The sequence below is a fragment of the Marmota flaviventris genome, chromosome 5 (genome assembly GCF_047511675.1).
Source record: "Marmota flaviventris isolate mMarFla1 chromosome 5, mMarFla1.hap1, whole genome shotgun sequence".
Lineage (NCBI taxonomy): Eukaryota > Metazoa > Chordata > Mammalia > Rodentia > Sciuridae > Marmota > Marmota flaviventris.
Window position 1 is genome coordinate 72,364,933 of NC_092502.1, and position 17,122 is coordinate 72,382,054.

At 48.0% G+C, this 17,122-nt stretch overlaps 1 protein-coding gene across 1 annotated transcript; it reads right to left on the reverse strand.

The window, feature by feature from the left end:
* Positions 1-9,999: 9,999 nt before the first annotated feature.
* On the reverse strand, positions 10,000-16,671 carry Reep2 (receptor accessory protein 2). The gene is made up of 8 exons (XM_027927847.2): positions 16,544-16,671; positions 14,744-14,816; positions 14,371-14,447; positions 12,335-12,455; positions 12,003-12,116; positions 11,512-11,659; positions 11,284-11,414; positions 10,000-11,200 (listed from the first exon to the last, which is right to left on the reverse strand). The coding sequence occupies exons 1-8, from the start codon at positions 16,573-16,575 to the stop codon at positions 11,132-11,134; spliced, it is 765 nt and encodes a 254-aa protein (XP_027783648.1). The 5' UTR covers positions 16,576-16,671; the 3' UTR covers positions 10,000-11,131.
* Between the last annotated feature and the right edge of the window lie 451 nt (positions 16,672-17,122).

The following is a 17,122-nucleotide window of genomic DNA, read 5'->3' on the forward strand; positions in this document are numbered from 1 at the left end:
GCTGGGGAAACTAACAGTATCAGTGATGCTTATTTCCTCTGGTTTTCCTTAATCTCTGGATGCATTCACCTTGCCCACCTTGACCCCAGCATCCATTTACTATGGGACAAGCTCTGTGCTAAACATTCAGACAGGTTTTTGTCTTCACTATTGCTTATGAGGAAGGGACTATTCTCATCCTTTTATCATGGAAAGGAAACATGCTCAAAGAGGGCAGGTAAGATCAACAGTGGAGCCAGAATTTCAATCCAGACAGTCTGACTTCAGAATCCTCTGGATGAACCAAGAACTGTTTTCTGGGGTCCCCTAATGGATCAGGCAAATTTTTCACTTGGAAAGAATCTTAAGTCAAGTCAGAGAGGGGGAATGGACAAGTGAATAGCTCTTTCTACTCATTCATTACTCATTTATTTAATATTATCTCTACTGTATGCATTAAAGACAGAGAATTAAGGAGAGTCTTTTCTCTCTCTCTCTCTTTTTTTTTTTTATACCAAGGATTGAACCCAAGACTGTTTAACCACTGAACCGCATCCCCAGCCCTTTTTATTTTTATTTTTTATTTTGAGACCGGGTTTTGCCAGGTGGCTTAGGGCCTTGATAAATTGCTGAGGCTGGCTTTGAACTTTGATCCTCCTATCTCAGCCTCCCCAGCCACTGGAATTCAGACATGCATCTTCTCTCACAGCCTAATGGGGGAGACAGAGAAGTAAATAAGCAATGACAGACATGTGACTCATGCTCTCATGAGTCATAATGAGTGGAAGCCCCTAATTCAGCTTCCAGCCACTGAAGTGCTTCCCAGGCAATCAGAGAGCCAACTTGCAATTTTATAATAATCAAAGGAGGATGGGTGGGGAAGGGCAGATGGTGAGACCAGTGGACAACCAGGCCAAAGTCCAGGAGAGAGGGGGAGGTCTGCATGCATCAGTACCAGTTATCACAGGGGCTCCCAAAGGGGCCTCCCACTCAGAAGCTGAAAGACTCCTAGAAAAATTGACACCTAAATTCACTGACAGGCAGCTCAGCCCAAAGGACCATCCATTTCTCTTGGTACAGTGATAATGGGTGCTTGGGAGGCTGGATGGAAGGGGCTCTCTTCTTTCCTTCTTCAGCCTCTTATTTTTTTTCTATATGGGAATGCTGTTTTAGGGCAAAGTCAAAATAAGTGTGTAGAGAGGAAGCTGGCAGCTTGCACCAGAATGAAGAGCTTCTGTCCAGATGATCACATTGACAAGTAGCAGTAGAAGGGAGAGTCAGCTGTTGTCCCCAGGTCATTTGTGGAAAAATTTGTCTGCGGCAAATGGAGAGGGTCTTTGGAACTTAAAGGACCCAGTTCCCCTCTAGTTTAGTTGCCTAGAAGGACAACATGGCTGGATGACAATGTCTTAAACTGACATTGGACATATCTTTTAAATTTAAATTTGATTAATTTATGTTCATTTTTGGGCTGGGATAGCTCAGTGGAAGGATGCTATAGAGGGAATTTAATGCCATTGAATTATACACATAATGTTCACATGGTTCATCCATATTGTAACATGTATCAAACTTTCATTCTTTTTTTTTTTTTTTTTTTTTGTGGTGCTTGGGAATTAAATCCAGGGCCTTGTGCATGCAAGGCAAGCACTCTATCAACTGAGCTATATCCCCAGCCCTCATTCCTTTTTTCAAGATTTTTTTGGTAGTTGTAGATGGACAGAATGCCTTTATTTATTTTTATGTGGTGCTGAGGATTGACCCCAGTGCCTCACACATGCTATGCAAGTACTCTGCCACTAAACCCCAGCCCCAAATTTCATTTCTTTTTAAGACTGAATAATATTCCAAGTATATATATACCATATTTTGTGTATCCATTCTTCTGTTGATGAACAAATGGTGGTTTCCACCTTTTGGCTATTGTGAAAAATGCTGCTGAAAATTGGTGTATAAGTTTGTAGACTCAGAGTTTTAATTCATCATCTAGAGTAATAATCTTTAACTATGGACAGAGGTATTAAATTCAGATTTAGAAGAATTTTTAGAAGAATTTGGGGCTGGGGTTGTGGTCCAGAGGTAGAGCGCTTGCCTACCATGCATGAGGCACTGAGTTTAATTCTCAGCACCACATAAAAATATATGTGGTGCTGAGAAAAAGAATTTTGTAGTTTTCCACTACCAGTGACCAAAGCAGTAGCAGCAGCATATCTTTTTATGGAGAAAATATATATATATATATATATATATATATATATATATATATATATATGACAGCACTAAGCAAACATCTCAGCCTAGGATCCTTGTGATGTCTCTGGGGAGCTGCCCAAAGAACATCCTCATCCCCATTCTAGGGCAAACCAGTTCCCCAATGATTCTAATGGGCAAGCTGACCTGAAATATCATATATATATATATATATATATATATATATATATATATATATATATATACACACACACACCCCTGGGGTTGACCCCTTGGGTGCTTTTTCACTGAGCCACATCCTCAGCTCTTTTGACACAGGGTCTCACTAAATAGCTTAGGGTCTCACTAAGTTGCTGAGGCTGGTTTCAAATTTATAATCCTTCTGCCTCAGCCTCCCAAGTTTTTGGGATAACAGGTGTGCACTACCTCACCTGGCTATATATTTTTTCTTAGGGTCTCACTATGTTGGCCAGTGTGGTCTTGAATTCCTGAACACAAGTGGTCCTTTCACCTCAAGCCTTCCAAATAGCAGGGACTACAAGTGCATGTCATCATGCCTGGCTGGATAGTTTTAATAACCAAAGACCCTTCTGCTCCCCTCTGATCCCATCCTGACTGAGGATATGCCCAATGGCTCCTCTGCTTATAGGAAAGTGTCTTTCTAGATCCCCCTGGGGTCAGAATTCTGGGTGGTTTATTTTTAGGAGCAGGTGGGGGGATTCATGGTTTTCTCTGGGATTCTGGCTAGGTTTGCCACCATCTCCCAACCCCAAACCTAGCCTTCTCCTTACCCTGGCAACATCCAGGCTGTCTCACTTTTTCTCTCCCAGGCTAAATTGGGAGTGTGAAGCTGCTCTTCTTCCCAATTTAGCATTTGAATTAAAGTGAGAACTGAATGTGGCTGGAAAGCTGACTCCCATCTGTGTGTGAAAGAAGGAAAAGGGGAGCGAGCGTGGGCACCTGCTGGAGGAATCAGAGCAAGGACAGCTTCTGTGTAGCTCAGACATCCATCTTCAGGTACAGGCAAGCAACTCAGCAGAGGGAGCTGAGCTTTGAAGATTGTTTTTCCAGGCGTGAGAGAATGCTGCAGGGATATCATTCAAACAATCCACGAAAATGTGCTGAGTGCTTATTGAGTGTCAAGCTAGATGTTAGAGAAATGGTGGTTAACCAGCTGGACCCATTGCCTATGCTTGGCATTCAGTCTGGTGGGGAAATAGACTTGAAAACAGGCGATAAACAAATAGGTTGATGGGTGCTGTCAGCAGGTGGCAGATGCTTGGAGGGGGCATCTGACAGCTTGGTGATGGGGCAACGGGTGTATCTGAGTGGAGATTTGCACTGCTCCGGGAAGCTGACCTGGTGAAATAGGAAGGAAAACAAGGGTGCACCTGCAAAGATTTTTGAGTGGGTGTGGCTTCTGCAGAGCCGGGGCTCCTACTGGGTGAGTTGGCTCCAGAGCTTTTATTGCCTCCTCCTCTCCTCTCTACCATTCTCTCCCTTCTTCCTAGAGAACAAACCAGATGAAGTGACCAGGGCCAGAGAAGTCTGCAGGCACATGAGTGCCTTGTGCTTAGGCTCCAAATAGTCCACGTGGGTCCTGGAAGGCTGCAGTCAACTGAGTTGGTCACTTAGAAAGCTGGATCTGATAGGTCCAACATGGACACAGAACATAAGAAATGGCATCTAGTTCTCAACATGAGAACCAAGGGGTCAGGAAGCGGCTCTGCTTGCTTTAGCTACCACATCCTCCCCAGGAGGCTGGCTAAATTGATCTCTGGGGTTTCTTCCTCTTAGTTAATGGGACAGAGTCATGATTGTGGCTGAGATGAGATTGGGTAGAGATCTTGGCAAAGAAAGACCCTATGTTGTAGGGACAGGAAAGCGCTGTCTGGGGAGCCATGCATTTCCCTGTCAGCACTCAAGTTTCCAAATGATAGACACAGCTTAGGGATACTGGTATAAAACTCGCCATCAATATTTCAAGCAGCATTATTTATTGATCACTCATCTGGCTGGGACAGAAAAACAGTGTAATTAATCAAGGATGTAGGGCTGGTGGGGTCAGTTTGGGAGAGAGGTCAGAGAAAGATAGGTCACTGAGAAGCCCCACCCTCAGCCCCTGCAAGAATACTGGGGATTCCTGAGTTTGGGGACTAGGGACTTAGTATTCTCTTTCAACTCCACAGTACTCTGGATGAAAACAAGGGCAGGGAAGCCTGAAGCAGGTCTCAAAAGGCCATCGTGGCCAAGTCCAGGAAACACTGCAGCCGGGTGAGCTTCCCTTCTCCTGAACCCAACACCCACTTGAGCCCCTTTTCACTCCTGATCAATAAATAGCTCCATCAGCCTTTCCAGATGTCATTTTAGAAGCTCAGGTTGGAACCCTTGGTCTGTAGGTTTTCCCAGGGTCAGCCTGGCAATTTCCCTGCTCCCTGCTCCAGGGAGGGTACCTGACCCTGGCCACAAAACGGTGCTTTCTAGGTCTGACCACCTCTGGTGGGGAGTTGGCAGAAGGTGTGCACACATGCTGGACTTAGGCAGAGATTTCTTGAGAATCCACAGCCGTTTACCTGCCAGAGATACACTTTATCAGCCTCGCACTCCATGCAGAGGAGTAGGAGGCACTCTGTTCACCAGTCTTGAGCAACTGACTGCAGGAGGATTGTCCTCTAGCCTCAGAATCCCACATTGGGAGGAAGCAGCTCCACCTAGTGGCCTTTCCCTTCCTTGCAGCCAGTCCTCTCATCCCTGCCTCTAGCCCACAGGTGGGACAGGCAGGACAGACAGGACCCAAACTGAAACTGATGCCCAGCTCTAAGAATTTGGGGTGCCCTTCTTCTCCTGGCAGGCATAATTCATCACAGAGGAAAAAATGGGGGGATTTGGGATGAAGATGTTGCATTGTCTGAAATTTAAGGTAAAGTGGAAGGGTACAGAGGCTTTTGACCTGGAAATAGCTTGTCTATCATGCAGGATGCCACAGATCCCAGGATGCCATCTGGCTCAAAGCCCACAAACCCCTCCCACCTCTGACTGCCTCCTTCCAGGCGGATCCTGGTCTCTGCTCTGCTAATCAAGTGAGAGCTGGCACAAGCTTCTGGCTTTCCTCTGACATCACGGCTTGGAAATCCCATTTTAAACAGGTTCTCTGGGTGTGGGGAGGAGGGGCCTGCTGAAGTGGCTCCAGGCCTGAGGCAGTCCTAGCTTGGGACCTCAGGTGGCTGCATGGACACAGTGCTAGATCCAAGCCCCAGCCCCTATTCCAAAGCTAGTACCTCTCAAAACCCCCTGGTGACCCAGGAAGCGATCTAATACCCTCCACCTGGTTCTGGCCATAAATCTTTGTTCTGACATCTCTTTTCCATTCCTTTGGCCTGGAGAGATCTACTGAGGCAAAAGGAGAGGAAAGGTAGTTTAAGGGAATGAGGGGATAGCAAAGGGTCACCTAGACCCAGATGTGTCTCATCAGCCCGCCTCCTCCCAGGAATCTTTCCATACCTTTTTTCTGTCACCCTCCAGCTCTCTTCTCCTCCCCTGCACCATGGGGGGCAGGCCCTAGCCCAGAGTTCTGGAAGCCTGAGTGTTTCCATGGCAACAGACCAATGAGCTTGGAAATGCTCCCTTTGACACAAGGAAACTCAGATGTGCCTGGAGAGCCTAGCAATACAGAATTTGGCAATGACCTCCTTAGTCATTGTGGGTACAAACATGTACCTGAGTATGAGTGTGTGTGTGTGTGTGTGTGTGTGTGAGAGAGAGAGAGAGAGAGAGAGAGAGAGAGAGAGAGAGAAGCAGCTAATGAGATTTAGGTAGAGAGCTTAACCTGGTTTCCTGGCCATATGGTAACTACTAGTGTGGAGCCACAGAATCTTACTCCATGAGGATATTTCTAGAATGAATCTCTCCCTGAGTTCAATCCTGGCATCTTCCTATCTCTCTCTCTCTCTTTTTTTTTTTTGGGGGGGGGCAGTTACCATGGATTGAGCTCGGGGGTACTCCACCACTGAGCCACATCCTCAGCCCTATTTTGATTTATTTAGAGACAGGGTCTCACTGAGTTGCTTGGCACCTCACTTTTGCTGAGGATGGCTTTGAACTCTGGATCCTCCTGCCTCAGCCTCCTGGGCTGCTGGGATTACAGGTATGTGTCACCATGCCTGGTCTTTCTCTTATTTTGAATAGAGAAAGAGACCAAGTTGCTCAGGGGTCAGTGGTGAAAGGGATGGCCTTCAGAGAGCTGGTTTCTTTTGGAGGAATCCAGGAAAGAAACAAGGGACCTACCCCCACTATAACCTCAGTTCAGAAGGTTCTTGGTAGCTTGGCTCAAATGTGGTACATGTATGGCTGGGGATATAGCTCAGTGGGTAGAGTGCTTACCTAGTATGCAAAAGGCCCTAGGTTCAATCCTCAGCATCACCAAAAAAAAAAAAAAAAAAAAAAAGAGGCAGGTGGACATACCCTGTAATACAAAGAAATCCTTGTGCAGGGATATTTTGCCAAACCTGGGGAGCCTGGCCTCTATCTCACCCCCAGGTCTGTTTCCTCCATTTTCCTACCACAGGCTGAGCTATTATTTCTCTCTCTGCCCTCTCTCCCTCCAAGCTCTTTTCTTTTGCTAATTTCTCTGCAGTCACAGCGTCTGCCGTTCTTTCCCTTCTCCTGGGTTTTGGCCTTCCAGGCTCTCATGCTCAGCCAACTGTGTTTCCCAGGCCCTACAGCCTCCCTTCTCTCTTCCAGCCTAGTCCAGCACTTCAGGGCTCTGTCCCTCTCTTTGCTGATGCTACACTGAGCTCTCCTTAGGTCCTAGCCCAGCCCATAAGTGTCTTGTTTCCCTTGTTTGTTCCCAAGGCGAAAGGGGCTGGTTCTTCCACAGTCCATCTTATCTTCCTGTTCTCTGCCCCTTCCCTCTACCCCCTTCAATATTTCTGACCTTTCCAGACACTGTGACTACATATTCTAGCCCCACCCAGCAGATCCCATCTCATACCTATCTCCCCTGGGGCTTGACTGGGGTCTCTGTCCTTAGAGCTTACATCTGGCACTTTCTGTGTGACATCAGAGGATCTACTGGAGTCTTGGGACAGGATTCTGAATGAAAAGACAACTCTCACGGGCCCTCTTAGATACCTGGCTTTATCTTGAACACCAAAACCATTTTCTCAGATAGAACCAACCCAAGAGTGTCTCTTCCCTAGAGATCAGTGTTAATTGGGTTCACAGTCTGGCCTTTTTTCATTTCCTACCACCCCTCCCCCAAGCTGGGCCTGTTTGTCACTGGGAGTCCTTTCAACCTGTGTACTGGGTGGGTCAAGAACAATACAGAGCTACTGTATTTTACATCTTAAATTTCTTTTTCTTTTTCTTTATTTAATTTTAATTTTAATTTTTTTAGTCATACATGACAGTAGAATGCATTTTGATATATAATACATACATGGAATGTACATACATCAATCATATTGTCTATTCTATTCTGCTGCCCTTCCTATCCTCCCTACTCCTCCCCTCCTCTCCCATCCTTTTTCTCTGTCCAATCTAATGTGACACACTTTTTTTTCTTTTTCTCATTACAACATCATAGATGTATTCTGTATAACAATGAGGTTCTCCTTTCATCTTCTGTGCAACTCCCCTTCTCCCTCTTTTTTCCCTCCCAACTCTCTTCTCTATTTAGTGGTAGTCTTCTTCTCATGCTCTTCCCCCCTATCCCATTTTGAGTGACCCCCCCTTATATCATAGAAGACATTTGGCATTTGTTTTTTAGGGATTGGCTAACTTCACTTAGCATAATCTGCTCTAATGCCATCCATTTGCCTGCAAATGCCATGATTTTATTATTTTTTAGTGCTGAGTAATATTCCATTGTGTATAAATGCCACATTTTTTTAATCCATTCATCTATTGAAGGGCATCTAGGTTGGTTCCACATTCTAGCTATTGTGAATTGTGCTGCTATAAACATTGATGTGGCTGTGTCCCTGTAGTATGCTCTTCTTAGGTCTTTCGGGTATAGTCCGAGAAGGGGAATAGCTGGGTCAAATGGTGGTTCCCTTCCCAGCTTTCCAAGGAATCTCCATACTGCTTTCCAAATTGGCTGCACCAATTTGAAGTCCCACCAGCAATGTATGAGTGTAACTTCCCCCCCGCCCCCCCATCCTCACCAGCACTTATTGTTGTTTGACTTCATAATGGCTGCCATTCTTATTGGAGTGAGATGGTATCTTAGAGTAGTTTTAATTTGCATTTCTCTGATTACTAGAGATGGTGAGCATTTTTTCATGTATTTGTTGATTGATTTAAATTTCTTTTTAAACATTTTTTTTTAGTTGTCGTGGACCTTTATTTGTATGCGGTATTGAGAATTGAACCCAGTGCCTCACACATGCTAGGCAAGTTCTGTACCACTGAGCTTAAAACTCCAGCCCCATCTTAAATTTCTTTTTTTATTATTTTTATTTTTGGGGGACCAGGGATTGAACTGAGGGGCACTCTACCATTGAGCCACATCCCCAGCCCTATTTTGTATTTTATTTAGAGACAGGGTCTCACTGAGTTGCTTAGGGACTCATTTTTTTTTTTTAGTTGTAGATGGACACAATACCTTTATTTTTATGTGGTGCTGAGTATTGAACCCAGTGCCTCACATGTGCGAGGCGTGTGCTCTACCACTGAGCCACAACCCCATCCCCTAGGGCCTTACTTTTGCTGAGGCTGGCTTTGAACTTGTGATCCTCTTGTCTCAGCCTCCCAAGTCACTGGGATTACAGGTGTGTGCCATTGCTTCCCACGGGTTTTGCATATTCTCTGTATTCTTATTAGGTCAAAAAATAATGAGCTATGGCCAGTGCAGTGGCACACACCTGTAATTCCAGTGTGTCAGGAGGCTAAAGTAGGATTGTGAGGTCAAAGCCAGCCTTAGCAACTTAGCAAGACTCTGTCTCTTAAAAAATATATATAAAAAGGGCTGGGGATGTGGTTCAGGGGTTGAGTGCCCCTGGGTTCAATCCCCAATACAAGAGAGAGAGAGAGAGGAGAGAGAGACTTTCTTTTAAAAGGTATTTTATGTTTTAAAAGAGCCCTCCTAAGCCTAATGCATGATGTATGAAAATATTTCAAAATAACATTTTTACTAGTATGAATGTCATATTAACATTGAAAAATTTAGCAATATATTCGTAAATAGATGTTACCAATTATTTTGTTGTTACTTTGTTTCCCAGTATATCATTATTAATATGTTCTTGGTGTGGTTTACTGACAGTTATTACCAGTTATTTTTTAAAAATATATTTATCTTTTGGTGTAGCTGGACACAACACAATGCATTTTATTTTTATGTGGTGCTGAGGATCAAACCTGTGTCCTGCCTGTGCTAGGCGAGCCCTCTACCTCTGAGCCACAGTCCCAGCCCCAGTTATCTTATTTCTGTAAAATGAACCTCATTGTAAAAAAGAAGCTGGAAGATTAAGGTACATTTGGAAATAAAATTTCAACTTATATATGCTAACAATTACTTTATACCTTGTTTGTAAGCATTTATATTTCTCTAGTGGACAAAAATCAATGTTTGGTTATAAATTGAATTTTGAGCTCTGAAGGATAAATTATGTATTAACACATTAAAGAATAATACGTCTAGTGCAGTGTAGTTTCAGCCACTTAAAACATGTTTTTTTTCAAATGTTGATTTTTAATTAAATACTAATTATAAGAACTTAAAGTAAAAGCCTAAATTGATGAGTAAAATGATATTGGAAACCTTAAAAACAACAACAACAACAACAAAAAACCAGAGGCCGAAATAAGTGAGGTGCCAGAATTTGGTTTATTGGCTCATCTAGTGCCAAAGGTCCAATGGGCACTATCTTTACAAAGAATTGAGAGTCCCTCTGCTCCTGCATTTCTTTTGTCACAGGTTCCTCTTGGCCCTGATGGAAGCCACGCAGAAATGGGAGGTGGGGTAGGGTTGGAGCTGGGCTCTGACAGGGGTCTGCTTGGCTTAAGAATGGGACCCTGGGGCAAAGAAGGACCCAGTGGGAAGAGGAAGGAGCCAGCTCAGCGGGGCTTCTGCAGTGACTGAGGTCTAGGAAGTCAGGACAGGAGTAGGTGAGGCAAAAAGGATCAAGGATAGAGGGGGAGCAGAGAGGTCCCTTAGAGCCCCATCCTGACCTGGGCTGGGATCCTCTGAGGCTCAGAGACTAGCAGGGACAGTGAAGAGGGGGGAAAGACCAGGGCTGAGAGTGGAAGGAGGTGAGCACTGGAGGGAGAGTCCTTCACCCAAACTGGCCCCAGCTCTAGACCCAGTAAAATAACACTCAACACTCACACACCGAACCCTACCCTCTTTTTTCAGGGGGGACATGTAGCACACAGCCTTACCAGATGCAGCTCTGATCAGGGCATCTCAATCATTTAAATCCACACAAAATTCATGTCCTTCACTCAAAAGCTGTGTCTAGAAGCCCCATCCAGGTCCCTCAAGGCCTGTCCTATTTGCTCCCTTTCTCCCAGTGCCTTCAGGCCCCTTCCTTGGTACATCTGGCTGTGACTGTCCCTAACCCTCATCCTGGGGAGAACAGGGGGGCATGTCAGCGCCTCAAAGAAGGGGATGGCCATGGTCTTCAGCAAGGCACTGGGTGGGCAGGGCAGGACTGGAGTGGGGAGAAGAGCAGTGTGGGCTGAGGAGCCCTCCCCTCCTTGGGAGCTCAGTGCTCAGCTCTGGGGCCGCCTCTACCCACAACCTGCACAGCTGGGCCTCTCTTCTCTTTTCCAAGCCCCCTCCAGAGGAGTGGCCACTGGGTGGGTCTCAGGAACGAGTATCTGAGGGAGCCCCAGAGCCTGAGACACCTAGGCTGATGGCACAGTATAGAGCAGGGGCTAGGGCTGTGGCCCCTTCCTTGGGCTCCCTCTTTGCTCCGCAGTGTGGGGGCATGGGGCCTCAAGCTGAGTCACCCCCGCCAGAGCTCTTCTTCTTAGGCCTGGTCTTTAGTGTCTTGGAAGCCAGTGGCTGTGGAGTGTAGAAGAAGACAGGACTCAGACCAGTGCCACCACCCCTTCTCCACTTCCTCAAGCTCTGGCCCATGCTCTCACCTCAGTTTTGGGCACTTTTTTGATGGATTTGACCCTCTTGGGGGCCTTGTCTCCCATGTCATCCTCTGAGGTCTCTGTCCGGGGATCTGTCTGGTTTGTGCTAGACCTTATACTCAGGGCAGCCTCATCAGCTGGTTGATGGGGAGGAAAGGAGAACAAAGGTCCAGGGTCTCCCACCTGGCTTCCTCCACCCTGTTCCTCCCCCATGGCCCTGACCCCTGCCTGTACCTAAGTCCTCAATGGTGTCTAGAAGGCCACCAGGGGCAGTTCGGAGACGGCCTTCAGTTCCCTGCAGAGGCAGTGCATCCTCGTCTCGGATCAGCGTCAGGTCCTGCATGCTGAAGCTCCGGAGCTTCTCTGACAGCACCCCCTGGCCCTAGGGTCACCACCACACACCAAGACAGCAGGGGTGTGGGGGTGGGTTTGAGACAAAGGTCACCATGGTGCTGGCAGCAGCTCCTGGGCTCAGTGCTTTCCCCGCACTGTCCTTACCCAGGCTCACTGAGAGGCCGGGTCATACTTTCCCTGTGGTCAGCTGAGGAAACTGTGGCTGGACAGCAGAAGTGACTTGGCTGGACACAGAGCTAGGACTGGTAGCCCAAGCTGCACAAGACCAAAGTCTCCATGGCCCTGAGGATAGGGTGGATGCCAAGGGACTGGCCAGGAGCAGGAGACAAACAAGGTGGGGGTCCTTGAAGTCCGGGCCCACCCCATCTCACCTTGGCAGCAGCTGTGACAGCGGCATTGGCAGCCAGGTTCAGGCCTCTCTTGCCCACTCTCATCATGGTCTCGTAGCTCTTGTCCCGGGCCTGTGTGATGTACTCATCGATCTCCTGAGAGATTTGAAGGGAAGGAGGAAGAGGTCAGGGGCGGGTACTGCTGTGGAGCCCTGCTCTTTGCTCACTCCAGGAGGCTGGGGCATTGCCAGGTCACTTTAGGTTCTGGAGACCTAAAGGGAGGGCCAGGAATGTATGGCACAGGGTTGTGTGGCTGCAGGTGCAGGGCTGCCTTGGCTTGGGGAGGCTGGGAAGCAAGCTGAATGGGGCCAAACCTTCTCCTTGTTGGATAGTGTTGGGTGCACAAACTTGCGGTAGAGTACGCTGGAGCCCTTGGTGTAAGGGGACAGAAGCCATATCACAAAGGCAATCTTGAGCTCAAAGTAGAAGGGGAACCTGGGGGGACAGAGGCAAGTATAAAGCATGGGGCAGGGTGTCAGGGGGTACGCTAGGCTCAGCAGCAGTGATCTCTGCTTAACCCTGGAAATCTCCCACCCCTTAGTGCACTGGGGTTCTCATGAGGCTCCCAAGGGGATTAGGAGACTCAGCTGAGAGTTCACAAAAAATGGTAAGATGTGATTTCAGAAGAAATTTACCCAGCAATGGCTCTCCTTGCTCTCTTCTCTCTTCAAGTCCTGCCCTCTCATTCCTATAGAAGACCCCTATTTTTCTGCCCTGGAGTCAAGATCAAGGCAGACTCCCTAACCTTTCAGGTTAATGTCTGTTCCTCACCCCCTTCTCTTCCTGCCCCTTCTATGAAGAGGGCTGGGATGGGTTCTGAATCCCAGTATTCGCTGCTGTGATACACATACACACATACTCACACCTATATATATTTTTTCTTTCTTTTAGTACTGGGGATTGAATTCAGAGGTGGTCTACCACTGAGCTACATCCTTACCCCTTTTTATTTTTGAGACAGGGTCTCACAAAGTTGACTAGGCTGGTCTTGAATTTGCGACACTCCTGCTTCAGCCTTCTGAGTCATTGGGAGTACAGGTGTGCACCACCATGACCATCCTCAATTTTCTCAATTAAAATTTTTTTTTCCCTTAGGTTAGGAGCAGTGGTGTATGCCTGTAATCCCAGTGGCTTGGGAGCTTAAGGCAGGAGGATTGCAAGTCAAATTTAAGACCAGCCTCAGCAACTTAGTAAGACCCTAAGCAACTTAGCAAGACCTTGTCTCATTAAAAAAAAAAGGGGGGGGGGGGTGCTGGGGCTAAGTGGATAACTGTTCCTGGGTTCAATCCCTGGTACAAAACAAAAACAAAACAAAAAAAACAAAACAAAAAACACTCCAAGGCTCAAATGATCCTCTTGCTGCAGCCTCCCAAGTAGCTTAGACTACAGGCAGACATACCCAGCACCCCTCACTCTTAAGGACTGTTTTCCATTTCCCCCACTGCCAAACTTTTTCAAGAAGACTCCAGTGTCCTCACAAAGCCCTCATTAAAGCCCTCTCCTTCCCTGTGTCAAAAGGATCTAGACTTACCACTATCCTCAATCTTGAAGACATATCTTGTCTAATTACTAATTTCTATTAATATTATTGTTCTCAAAAAACAAGGGGCTTATCTATAAATGCTGTGGTCTTTCTGTCTCCCACCCCTAGGCAAAACTCTCTTGATTTGCAGAGTACTGTTTTATTAGTTCCCCTTTCCAAGAGGCATTTGCTCATTCAGCAGATATTTTTGAGCTCCTGCTGTGACTATGCAGATGATTCAGACATATTCCCTGTTCTCAACTGCACACAGTCTAGAATTACCTGGGAAATGGTTGGAAATATAAGCATCCCATGTCTATAGGATTGGATCCCATGTCTATTTCACAAATAAGGAACCAAGGCTTAGAGAGTGATTTGCCTAAGATCACAGTAAGTATAACAGAAGTAAGGTTCCTAAATTCCACTACGGCTTTGGCTGCCCCCAGAAAGAAATGTGGGGGTTATGTCCCCCCCCCCCCCCAGTAGTGGGGATTGAACCCAGGGGCACTCCACCACTGAGGTATATCCCTAGTATTTTTATTTTTTGATAGAGACAGCGCTTCACTTAGTTTCCCAGATTGGCCTTGAACTTTAATTCTCCTGCCTCATCCTCCCAATCACTGGGATTACAGATGTATGCCACCATGCCCATCTATTTGCTCTTATTCTGCTGATCAAATCAGACAAGGAGTGAAATATTAAAGACCCCAAGAGACTGTCAGGAGTTGGGGGGACTCCACTGTGGGGTCCAATCTTCTGTCTGTCTGTCTGATGAGAGAAAGAAAGAGGCCTGGGTCCTAAGATGCAGAGAGGGATGCTGGACCTCACCAGGAGAGTACAATGTCCGTCAGCGTCTCAGCTGTAGTGAAGAAGGCAAAGACGATCCAGTACATCATCCATTTCACCTGAGGGGACAGAGGGCAGCATTTGCTGGGGCCGAGGGCTAAGGGGTCAGGGACACCTAGGACGCCCCCATCTACAGACTCCTCACACCAGGGCTGTGGGAAGGAACACCCAGGAACCCAAATTTGTGGGCCACGCCAAGGCTGGGCAAAAGGAACACCCAGGAACCTCCTTTATCCAGGGCCTTGTTAATGGCCAACAGTGCTGACACAAAGTCACCTCCATTTGTAATATGACCCATTGCCCTTTCCTATCTCTACAGTGTGGGTCGGATAGGGGGTTTAGGTCATCCACTCACATATTCCTTCACGTTTTTGGTCTTCACGGCCTTGTAGGAAGAATAGGCTGGGTACAAGGTGCCAAAGATGAGCCTAGGGAGGCAGGTATAGTTACTGGGCCCCTCTCCCTCCCAGCTCTGCATTGGCCCCTGGGTAGGTAAGGGGGAAAGGGTGGAGTCTGGTCAGGGGCTAGGGTCAAAGCTGTCAAGACTCAGGAGATACATAAGCATGGGGGATTCAGCCAGCAAGGGAGATGCCCCTCCCCATCCACTGTTCATTTCCTCTTTTGCCCTGGAGGCCCACAAAGACCCAGGAGCCATAGTGTCGAATGTGGTCCCTTTAGTCATGATCCTTGGTATGGACAAGCATGTCATAAGGAGTGGGGGAGTCCAGTCACTGCTATTGAGCTATCTTCCCTCCTTCTGGGCTTCATGCTATTCAACCTATCAGCCCTTACCTTCTACCTCCCTGTCTCAGAGCCAGGCTGGGTAGGACCAGCTTGGCAAAAGAACCTGACACCACCTAACATGATACTCAACCTGGCAGTTAGAGGCACTATTGTGGCCCTGGAGACCAGAGGGCACAGGGTCAGGAGGCCCTGGGAGAAGCAAAGACATTTATTCCCCCATGTCAATTCCTCCAAGATTAGGCTTAGGGAAGGGCCCTGGGCTCAAGGCCTTGGCTGATGATTCCATTACAGGCCACAGACAGGACACAGGTTAATTAGGAAGAAGAGCAATGCCTCTTGGGGGCTCCTCCAGGCCACAGAGAGATAATAAGGCCTGTAGATTCCCTCTGGGTTGGAATGGGGAAAAGGAATGGGTAAGAGGAAACAAGCACATACATGACAGCATTGAATGAGAAGCCAGTAGGGTGGGGCTGCAGGGATGTCAGTCCCCATGGTGGAGGCTGAGGAGCAGGGTCCTGAGCTAGGACAGGGGTTGGCTGAGGCCCACAAGGAACTTCCCTGACAACTTGAGGGGGTTGCCTGATGGAGGCAGGTTACTTCCAAACCAGCCTTTGCAGATGGGATGTGGAGTAGAATCCTCAAGGACAAAATTTGGGGTTGTGTGGGTTCCGTTTGGAGTTTGGGGGAGGTGCTAGGGACCTCGCTTCACAATGTGGCTGGCGGGTGAATGAAGGCCTACAAACATCCTTCCCGCAGTGGTTTTCACAACCCCAGGCTGAACACACACCTCCTTTCCCAGTTACCTCCTACACTTTGTCCTCCAAGCATCTCTGCTTCCCCTCACCCAGTCTTCCTTCTTGGGGCCTTTGGGGCAGGTGTCCTCATCCTCAGTCTCCAGGCAGTGAAAGCCGGAGGAGGGCGGGAGCCCTCTGGGAGGCCCAGGGAAACGGCCATGGCTCCTGAGCTATGGAATGATGAGGCCCTGCCTCGCTCCCCACTCTGTCCTACTCTCCTCTTCACCCAGGGAGAGGAGGCCTGGTTGGAGGGTTTTTTCCAGCCCAGATCTGGAGGTGGAAAAGAAACGTGCCCACCTTCCCTTACAAATCAGCCGCTGCTTAGCCCTAGGATGGGGGAGGGCACAGGAGCAGGGCAATTAAAAATAAAAAAAGGTTATGAAAAAATAATGTGGGTGAGGTCCCTGGGAATTCAGGCCTGCTAACTCCCCTAGTGTCCCCTTTCCAGTCCTTGGTCCTACATCTCTGGGGACCCCAAACAGAAACGATGTGCCTTTAGGTGACTGTTGCATGAAGCCCCGGGATAGTCCATTACGGGGATTTAATATCCCCGCCCTCCATCACTAGCCCCCACAGCCCCCAACCCGGGCGTGCCCTGCCGCCGCCTCCGCACTCACACCACCAGGCGAGAGATGATCCAGGACACCATGGCTGGGCCGGGCGCTGCGTGGGGCGGGGACCCGGCCCGGGTCGAGGATGCAGCTGTCTGAGGCCGAGCGGCCGCAGCAGCAGGAGCTGCAGTAGCAGCAACAGCCGCCGCGGGGGCAGCGGAGCTCCGAGCTGCCACCGTTAAAGGGGAGGTCCCTGCCGCAGCGGCGGACCGTGGGCGGTGGCGGCTCTTAAAGGGGAGGCCGCAACAGCGGCGGCGCGCCCCTCTAGCACCTGCTGTGGCTGGGCATGCGCCTTCACCCTCTATGCCCTGCCTCTCTCTTAACCGCTTGTTCACCTTTCTAGGGCCTTGAGACCTCTGGCCCCGCTCCTGCAGGCCTTCTTGACTCCAACCTGATAACAAAGTCCTTTCCCTGCCCACATCAGGCTGAAGATTTACTCATAACAAGGAATAACAACTATGATTTGTTGAGTGTTTATTGTGAGGCAGGCCCTGTCCTGAGAGCTTCACATGCACTATTTATCGAATCCTCCAAACACCCTATAAGTTATATTTATCTTCATTTTTAAGATAATGACATGGAAAG

What these genes read in the sequence shown, in the direction of transcription:
- Reep2 (XM_027927847.2), bottom strand. Translation starts at nt 16,575, where the DNA reads ATGGTGTCCTGGATCATCTCTCGCCTGGTGGT. An exon ending in ATCATCTCTCGCCTGGTGGT is followed by an intron (nt 14,817 to 16,543) that starts GTGAGTGCGGAG and finishes CTGCCTCCCTAG; the next exon opens with GCTCATCTTTGGCACCTTGT. An exon ending in ACGGACATTGTACTCTCCTG is followed by an intron (nt 12,456 to 14,370) that starts GTGAGGTCCAGC and finishes CTGTCCCCCCAG; the next exon opens with GTTCCCCTTCTACTTTGAGC.